Source organism: Magnolia sinica, chromosome 8 (genome assembly GCF_029962835.1).
Source record: "Magnolia sinica isolate HGM2019 chromosome 8, MsV1, whole genome shotgun sequence".
NCBI classification, from domain to species: Eukaryota; Viridiplantae; Streptophyta; class Magnoliopsida; order Magnoliales; family Magnoliaceae; genus Magnolia; species Magnolia sinica.
In genome coordinates this window covers 21,141,658-21,151,452 of record NC_080580.1, presented here as the reverse complement: position 1 = coordinate 21,151,452, position 9,795 = coordinate 21,141,658, and the positions used below count along the sequence as shown (strand labels likewise).

The following is a 9,795-nucleotide window of genomic DNA, read 5'->3' as shown; positions in this document are numbered from 1 at the left end:
TTAAGTCAAGATTATATATATATCTAAAGCTTGTTCAACAAACTTATTGTATTTCGAAATCTTTCTTAACAACCTTGCAGTAATATCACAGTAATGACTGAGGTAAGACGTAGCTTCACCCCACAGTGGTGATCTAACTTGTATCTTTGTGAATTCTGACCTCAGATATGAGTCCTTGATTGCATGCATTTCCATGACAACATTTTTCATCTCCATTCGTTCTCTCGGAGATTCCAAAGAACATAACACACCAATTCTGACCATCAAAATTAAGCAATCACGTATTTTATTCCCCGCATTGATATGATTTCCACTGCCTTGAGTAACTTCTGCATCTTCAAAGAGATATGGATCTACAATCTCCATTACTCGTTCAGGCAACGCTAACTTGGCAAAATGATGAAGGCTTAGATTGCCTTTAAACATGTCATCAGTTGGCCCCTTTCCAGTTATCATCTCCAAGAGAAGGATTCCATAGCTGTAAACATCTCCTCGGGTAGAAGCTTTACCACCCATTGCATACTCTGTAATTTGTACGTCTCATATTTAAATATAAGCAAATATTCCATTTAAACAAGTAATTATCATTTCTGTTTATCCTAAAGTTGAGAATTTCTAACATCAGCAAAGAAAGAAAGCACCAAATGTGAAAGTTCGGCCTGATCCAATGGTGGTATATGAAAATTTCTCCTTTGGATATATATTGAGTACGTTCATTGATATTTATGCTAATTGAAACTTCATGAGTTTGCTAAGTATTTAGCTGCCCATGGAAGTTCTTGTGGGCCCAAGTTATGTGGGTCAACATGAGAAATCTAATGCATCCGTCCATCAATTTCAAAAGCTCATAATAGTACAGCAACTTGATAAATATTAAGATCCAAAACTCAAGTAGGCCACACAACACCTAATAATGAGAATGGAAATGCCGAATGTTGAGGCCTTCCTGGAGCCCACCATGATGTTTATACGCCATCCAAGCCGTTCATCTGATTATTCCCACTGGCATGAACTGAAACCATAAATATTAGCATAATGAGAAACTTTTATGGCCCAATGAAAGTTTCAATGTTGAGCCCTTAACACTCAATGACTCTTGCCTTATGGCCCACTTGAATCTTGGATCTAAATAATTATTGGGTTGTTTTCCTATTGTGAGCTTCCAAAATTGATGGATGGATTGGATTTCTCAAAGACATCACCTTAGGCCCCATATAGCCTACGCCCACGAAAGCTTTCCATAGGAGTGGGGCACAAGTATCGCACATATACACTTAAGAGAATAAAATTAAAGAAAATATATGAATCTTACCTGGAGCGATGTAGCCAATGGATCCCTTCACCCCAAGCGATATGGTTTGAGCAAACTCAGATAAGAACCTCGATAACCCGAAGTCACCCACATGGGCAATCATGTCATCATCCTTCGCATAGATGTCATCTAACTTCGCCCACAAATTTGCTGCAGTTTTCTCCCTCAAGATATTGTAGAGAATATCATCCGTTAAGCACAATCGGATTGGAGATTTCACTTTCTTATCCAGTTTCTTCATTCATTATTATCCATAAATTCTGGTTGCTTCTTAAGGACCTCATACAATTCTTGTTGAATCAATAAGCTACTCATCTTGATCTTCCATAATTCAAAAATATTTTTTCCTGGAGTTTTTCTCAACATCAAATTTATGATTGATAGCCATTGACACTCACTTTTAGATTCAGGCTTGCACCCCAATGATAGCTCTGATGCCACTTATCGGGGGACCGCGGAAGCACACAAAGATGAATCAAGTAGATTAATCCAATAACACCGAGCGAGCACAATGTAAACACTTTGAATTTAATGTGAAAAAATCCTTGCGAGAAAAAATCATGGCATAAAGCGACAGAAAACACTATAAAAGTAGAAATTATAAGGGATAGAGAGAATACCCGATTCGAACAAGTCTCAAATCTCCCTTTACAAGCCCTTGAAACCCTAAAAATGAATTAAAATATCACCTCCCAATCCTGATTATACTCCTATATATAGCCTCTAGGAGAATCCAAATCAAAATCGGAAACAAATCTCGTAAATTCGCAAATAAGTAAAAATCTGTGGAATCTTTCAATGACATTGAACACGATTCGATGTCATCAAAATTTAACATTTGATGACATCGAAGCCACTTTGATGACATCAAAAAATACCAAAACGTTCCAACGACTAAACATGAAAATCCAGATATGACTGATGACATCGACCAGGCCTTCGATGACATCGAACTGTCTTCGATGGCATCGAAAAGGGCACCGAAGTGTCCAACGACCAAATCAATTTATTTTGAAAAATCTCGATGGCATCGACCCGATTTCGATGACATCGAAGTCTGCTCAAGGGCATCGAACTTGTCATCAACAGACTATTGAATTATAGATTTAAGACATCTATCAACAGGCCCAACAATGGCCGGCTTCGGATTGAGATAAGCGTAGATTTTAAATTAACTAGATTGAGCTTATTAAAACTATTGATTGCTCCCGGCCTAGCCAAAGCTCAGCCCATTTTTTACTCTACCGTTAGGGCAAAATACTTACAACAATGGCCCATCAATCAGAATCGTTGATCTCCTAGGAGGACAGCTTGATACTTACGTATATCACGGGCAACCAATACACCTACATGGAGCGGAGCTTGTCCTAACCATTTCATCTTCATCTTCAGCTACGGACATCTGTTTCTAGGGAACAGTTATCCAGGACCTTCGTTCACCAAAAGACTTAGACGGGAAACCTCCCTCCTACCATTCAACGGATTGCGTCCAAAAGCGGTCCATTCAAAATGCGAAAATTGTTTTGATACTCTAACAGGGGCTGTAGTTCATACTCATGCACTGAGAGATTGCACACACAGCACATATACACTAATCTTAAACCGTAAAAACAGTGTGACCCACTTTCAATGGATCATAAAGTAAAATTTGAATGGAAATGATGTCACATGTGGTTGATTGGGAGGCGTCTAATGTATTGTTACTTCAACGGTTCATATTTAACATCAAATGTCTATCTGCCAGAGATTAAGATCATTCAATCTGCATGAGGGTCAATAACCCTAAATTTGGTACGCTGCTCGATCCACATGCAACTTGGCATGACAATATGGAGTATATGTACGAGATCTGATCCTTCAATCAGGTGGAACACTCTATTCAGATCTTCTGGCCAAAAAAACAGACTTTTTGATTTCCATATTGAGCCACAGCGTTAGAGTCAACGGACGGCCAAAAATTAATTTTTAGACATCCATTTGTTTTGCACACGGTAACACACCAAAGGATTTAAACGGCTTGATTTTTAGGCCATTAGATCCAACCATTGTGCACCACACGATTGAAATCTCGGATATTACACATGTATTCCACATTGACACGTGTTTTCACTATCTACCCGTGCGTTAGCTTAGCAAACTTACAATGGTCGGGATTACCAAAACTTGAAAACACAGGCCACGTATCAAGTAATTCTAATCCATCTGGCCGAGGAGACCAAGGGACTTATTTGATACTCTGATAGAGCATGAAGCTTGATACATAGGCATTAGAAAATGTACACGTTGAATGCATTACTGAAATTAACCTGACTAGATTGTGAAACCAACTATTTATAAGTCACGGTATCAAAATTAGATTGGTCGAACGATCCTAGACATTGATTAGTGGACACTTGTATTTTGGAATAGATTATTTCTTCATCGTCCTATAAATGTCCACCAACCCCATAATCTATGGTACATATCAACTGAGACAAATAGATTTGGACAGTTTTGCGATTAGTTCATAATTTACAAGCGCCTGTCTATCATCCATCACTCGCCAGAGTATCAAAGTTTTTCTCCACGAAAACACCTGCGTGACTATTTGCTGAAGTGGATAGATGACTTCATCTGGATGAGATCCTTCCTGTTCATCAGGTGGGCCACTCTTTTTTTGGATCAAGGTCCAAAAATCTGGCCGATTAAAAACTTATCTGGGCCACACTATGACTAACAGTAGATGGGAAGTCTCAAAAAAAATAATTCAACTTGTCTGTGGGGTTCTTCGTGGTGTGTGCATTCCATCCAGTCCACTCATCTGATGTGTCACACCATGATGAATGGATCTGCCGGAAATAAGGAAATTGCAAGACTCATGTGGGCCACACTTCGTGACTTTAATCTTTAGGGATGATTTTACATCTTTCATTATGGTGTGGCCTCCTAAACTCTTTGATTGTAGTAATTACTAGGATCAATGGTGAAAATGTGTCGTCCCATGTTCTGGATGGGGTGGATCTGATGAAATTTCTCCCTCGCGTGGTGTTCTGTTAGTTGCCAGCTCGCCTCTGTATGACCATGCGAAGGCAGGCGAGTGCTGTCGTTTCTCAAGGAGAAATTTGGGACCGTGGACCCCACCTTTTATCCAGCTGTTTTCATGAAGCACTACAAACTTTGTTTTGGAACTTAGACCTGCACGTGCAGAGATCGAATTTCAGGAAGAAAATACCCCTCCTTTTCACTGTTGTCCACTTTTTCTCTCCCTTCCCACTGTTTGCTTTTCATCTCCCTTTCCACTGTTGCTTTCACTTTCATTGCTTTCACCCCCTTTTCTCACTCCGTTTCCACGAGAAAGACAAAAAAATACTCATTTTGTGGGCCCCCTTATCAACATTTTGTCTTCTTCAGAAATTGGTTGGTCCGGTGAAGAAATCATGCACCACAGGTATATTTTAAACTCAGTTGGGCCCACATTAAATGTATGTAGTATAAGAAACGGATTGGCTACTCCCCCTGACACCAACCCCATGGCTGGTGGTCGGTGCTTTGTAGGCCCCACCATGATATATGTGTTTCATCCATTCCATTCATCCCTTTGTAAAGATCATTTTAGGGCTTTATCCTAAAAATAAGAAGGATATAAATCTTAAATGTACCACACTACTCGAAAACAATAATGATTGGATATCAATCATTTAAATCCTCCTGAGGACCACTATATTGTTTATCTGAAATCCAATCTGTTTATTACGTCATAAAGACCCAGATGAAGGTTAAAAACAAAGATCATCTTGATCCAATACTTTTATGGCCACCAAAAAGTTTTTAATGGTCGATGTTCATTAAAGACTGTTTCGTGTAATGTGGTCCAATTGAGATCAGGATATGCCTCATTTTTTGTATAATATCATAAAATGATCTATAAAAATAGATGGACAGCATGGTTGAAACACATACATCATGATAGGGCCCACAGAGCACCGAACACCAGCCATTGTCTGGTGGTAGGGGGAGTAGTCAATCCGTTTCTTGTAGTATATCCACGTCGTCCATCCATTTTTCTATCTAATTTAAGGGGTTGAGCCCCAAATTGAAGCATATCAAAATATCAAGTTGATCAAACCACGGGAAACAGTGGGCATAATGATTTTCTAGTTTGCCCCGCTGATTTTCTAGTTTGCCTCGCTGAATTCCTAGTTTGCCCCGCTGAATTTCATGTTTCCCCCGCTGAATTTCATGTTTGCCCCACTCATTTTTTAGTTTTTCCTGCTGAATTTTCTGTTTCCCCTACTGAATTTTATGTTTGCCCCGCTGAATTCCTAGTTTGCCCCACTGAATTCCTAGTTTGCCTTGCTGATTTTTAATTTGCCCAGCTGATTTTTTTGTTTACCCCACTGAATTCCTAGTTTGCCCTGCTCATTTTTTAGTTTTTCCAGCTAAATTTTCTGTTTCCCCCGCTGAATTTCATGTTTGCCCCGTTGAATTTCATGTTTGCCCCGCTGAATTCTTAGTTTGCCCCGCTGATTTTTTAATTTGCCCCGCTGAATTTCATGCTCCCCCACTGAATTTCATGGTTGCCCCACTCATTTTTCAATTTTTCTCGTTGAAATTTCTGTTTCCCCCGCTAAATTTCTAGTTTGCCCCGCTGAATTCCTAGTTTACCTCGCTGATTTTTTAGTTTACCCTGCTGATTTTATATTTTGCCCTACTTAATTTCACGTTTGCCCCGCTAAAATTCATGTTTGCCCCGCTCAATTTCATGTTTCCCCTGCGGAATTTCATGTTTCCCCCGCTGAATTTCTAGCTTGCCCCGATGAATTTCATGTTTGCCCCGCTGAATTTTCGCTCAATTTTGTGCTTCCCCCGCTGAATTTCATGTTTGCCCCGCTTAATTTCATGTTTGCCCTACTCAATTTCTAGTTTGCCCTGTTGAACTTCATGTTTCCCCCGTTGAATTTTATGTTTGGCCTGCTCAATTTCATATTTGCTCCGCTTAATTTCATGTTTGCCCCACTCAATTTCTAGTTTGCCCCACTGAATTTCATGTTTCCCTCGCTGAATTTCATATTTCCCCCGCTGAACTTTGTGTTTCCCCCGCTAAATTTTATGTTTGCCCCGCTCAATTTCATGTTTGCCTCGCTAATTTCCTAGTTTGCCCCGCTGATTTTGTAGTTTGCCCCGCTTAAATACAAGTTTCCCCCGTTGAATTTCTTGTTTGCCTCGCTGAATTTCTAATTTGCCCTGCTCAAATTCAAGTTTGCTCCGCTGAATTTCAAGTTTGCCCCGCTCAAATTCAAATTTCCCTCGCTGAAATTCAAGTTTGCCCCACTGAATTTCTAGTTTACCCCGCTTAATTTAATGTTTCCCCCGCAGAATTTCTAGTTTGTCCCGCTCAATTTCATGTTTCCCCCGCTGATTTTCTAGGTTGCCTCGCTGATTTTTTTAGTTTGCCCCGCTGAATTCATAGTTTGCCCCACTGAATTTCATGTTTCCCAAGCTGAATTTCATGTTTACACTGCTCATTTTTCAGTTTTTCCCGCTGAAATTTATGTTTGCCCCGTTTAATATCTAGGTTCCCTCCCTCAATGTTTAGGTTCCCTCCCACATATAGGATTTTGGTATATACAAAATCTGATGAACATGATGTATTACAAATAAAACATCATTGTGGGGCATAGCAAGCGTAATCGGATTGCATACTGAGTTAGTCAGCACGCTCCCATTGTACTAAGTAAACTCAGATGCATTACAAATAAACATTATGAATGTATTACATCTACGTCATCCATCCGTTCTTCCATCTACTTTTAGCGGTTTAGCCCCAAATTGAAGCATATCAAAAGATCAAGTGGATCATACCATGGGAAATAGTGAGCATAATGATTGTTTACCATATATACAATGCTCGTATATATTTAAATCAAGACTCTTAAAACTTGGAATTAAGCTTCGGTCAGAAAGTACTTTCATGCCCTGCTTGCTCATGTAGTCGTGCATGCCACATAAATGCAGACGTGGAATCCGCTACCGTAACTGTAACTCCACCTATTGAAGTGCTTCTGATCAACCTGTATAGGTTATTATGCCTCTTGGCTTTTATAACTACGAGAGCTCCCTTTGAAACTTTAAGGACACCATTAAAACCGGTGAACTTGTACACTATTGCTTTGAGTGCACCGAGAGAAATCAAATCTTCTTCATATGAAGAACATGCCTCACCTCAGTCAAGGTACGCTCCATCCCATCAAACATCTTAATGTGCACCGTAGCAACAACCACAACGTTATAAGCATCATCATTGCCTATAAACACTTGTCTACCATCACACTCCCTGTAACTAGCGAACCAACTTCGATGATGAATCATATAATATGAAACCCCTGTGTTAAGAATCTACTCATCTTTACGATGATCGTATAAGTATCCGATCATAGACACTGACAACACATTACCTTCACTTGTCTCTTCATCAGACGTGACAGTGTTGACTTTCTTGGAAGAAGCCTCTAAGTATTCTTTCTTCGCTTTAGGATTTGTACATTCCTTCTTCATGTGCCTCGACATTGCACAATTCCAACAGTTTAACTTATCCTTGCCGTTACCCTTGGATTTGGACCTTGATCGAGAAAATCCCATGTCTCAATCTGAATTCCGACCCCTCGTAAACAATGCATCAATGGATGCCCCTATGCTACTATTTTTCTTTCTCATTGCTTTTCCCCAAAGGGCTAAGATAATAGTATCAACACTAAAGGTAGTGTTACTGGTGCATAAGGTGTCTTTAAAAGATTCATACGAAGCAGATAGTGAATTAAAAAAGATACACACCTGATCTTCTTCATCGACTACTACCTCCATATCAAGCAATTTGTAGATCATTTTGTTAAAATTACTAATGTAGGCTTCAACATCTTATCCCTCTGTCATCTTGAAGTTGAACAACTACAGTTTCAAGTGTAGGTTATTTCTAAGGGAATTCTTCGCATAGATGTCATCTAACTTCGCCCACAAATTTGCTGCAGTTTTCTCCCTCAAGATATTATAGAGAATATCATCCGTTAAGCACAATCGGATTGGAGATTTCACTTTCTTATCCAGTTTCTTCATTCATTATTATCCATAAATTCTGGTTGCTTCTTAAGGACCTCATACAATTCTTGTTGAATCAATAAGCTACTCATCTTGATCTTCCATAATTCAAAAATATTTTTTCCTGGAGTTTTTCTCAACATCAAATTTATGATTGATAGCCATTGACACTCACTTTTAGATTCAGGCTTGCACCCCAATGATAGCTCTGATGCCACTTATCGGGGGACCGCGGAAGCACACAAAGATGAATCAAGTAGATTAATCCAATAACACTGAGCGAGCACAATGTAAACACTTTGAATTTAATGTGGAAAAATCCTTGCGAGAAAAAATCATGGCATAAAGCGACAGAAAACACTATAAAAGTAGAAATTATAAGGGATAGAGAGAATACCCGATTCGAACAAGTCTCAAATCTTCCTTTACAAGCCCTTGAAACCCTAAAAATGAATTAAAAAATTACCTCCCAATCCTGATTATACTCCTATATATAGCCTCTAGGAGAATCCAAATCAAAATTGGAAACAAATCTTGCAAATTCGCAAATAAGTAAAAATCTATGTGGAATCTTTCAATGACATTGAATACACTTCGATGTCATCGAAATTTAACATTTGATGACATTGAAGCCACTTTGATGACATCAAAAAATACTAAAATGTTCCAGTGACTAAACATGAAAATTCAGATATTATCGATTACATCAACCAGGCCTTCGATGACATCAAACTGTCTTCGATGGCATCGAAAAGGGCACTAAAGTGTCTAACAACCAAATCAATTTATTTCGGAAAATCTCGATGGCATGGAGCCAATTTCGATGACATCGAAGTCTACTCGATGGCATCGAACCTGTCATCAACGAACTATTGAATTGTAAATTTAAGACATCTATCAATAGGCCCAACAATGGCCGGCTTCGGGTTGAGATAAGCGTTGATTTTAAATTAACTAGGTTGGGCCTATTAAAACTATTGATTGCTCCCAGCCTAGCTAAAGCTCAGCCCATTTTTGACTCTACCGTTAGGGCAAACTACTTGCAACAATGGTCCATCAATCAGGATCGTTGATCTCCTAGGAGGACAGCTTGATACTTGTGTATATCACGGGCAACCAATACACCTACGTGGGGCGGAGCTTGTCCTAGCCAGTTCAGCTTCATCTTCAGCTACGCACATCCGTTTCTCGGGAACAGTTATCCAGGACATTCGTTCACCAAAAGACTTAAGACGGGAAAACTCCCTCCTACTATTCAACGGATTGCGTCCTAAAGCGGTCCATTCAAAATGCGAAAATTGTTTTGATACTCTAACAGGGACTGTAGTTCATACTCATACACTGAGAGATTGCACACACAGCACATATACACTAATCTTAAACCGTATAAACAGTGAGACCCACTTTCAATG

At 39.4% G+C, this 9,795-nt stretch overlaps 1 protein-coding gene across 1 annotated transcript; it reads right to left on the bottom strand.

Moving 5' to 3' along the window:
* Positions 1–1,553, bottom strand: LOC131254163 (probable LRR receptor-like serine/threonine-protein kinase At3g47570). Its single transcript, XM_058255167.1, has 2 exons — positions 1,313–1,553; positions 1–524 (listed from the first exon to the last, which is right to left on the bottom strand). The coding sequence occupies exons 1-2, from the start codon at positions 1,551–1,553 to the stop codon at positions 1–3; spliced, it is 765 nt and encodes a 254-aa protein (XP_058111150.1).
* Between the last annotated feature and the right edge of the window lie 8,242 nt (positions 1,554–9,795).

Coding starts and splice junctions, on each gene's coding strand:
- LOC131254163 (XM_058255167.1), bottom strand. CDS start 1,553: ATGAAGAAACTGGATAAGAAAGTGAAATCTCCAATCCGATTGTGCTTA. Junction 525..1,312: donor CATTGGCTACATCGCTCCAG/GTAAGATTCATA, acceptor TACAAATTACAG/AGTATGCAATGGGTGGTAAA.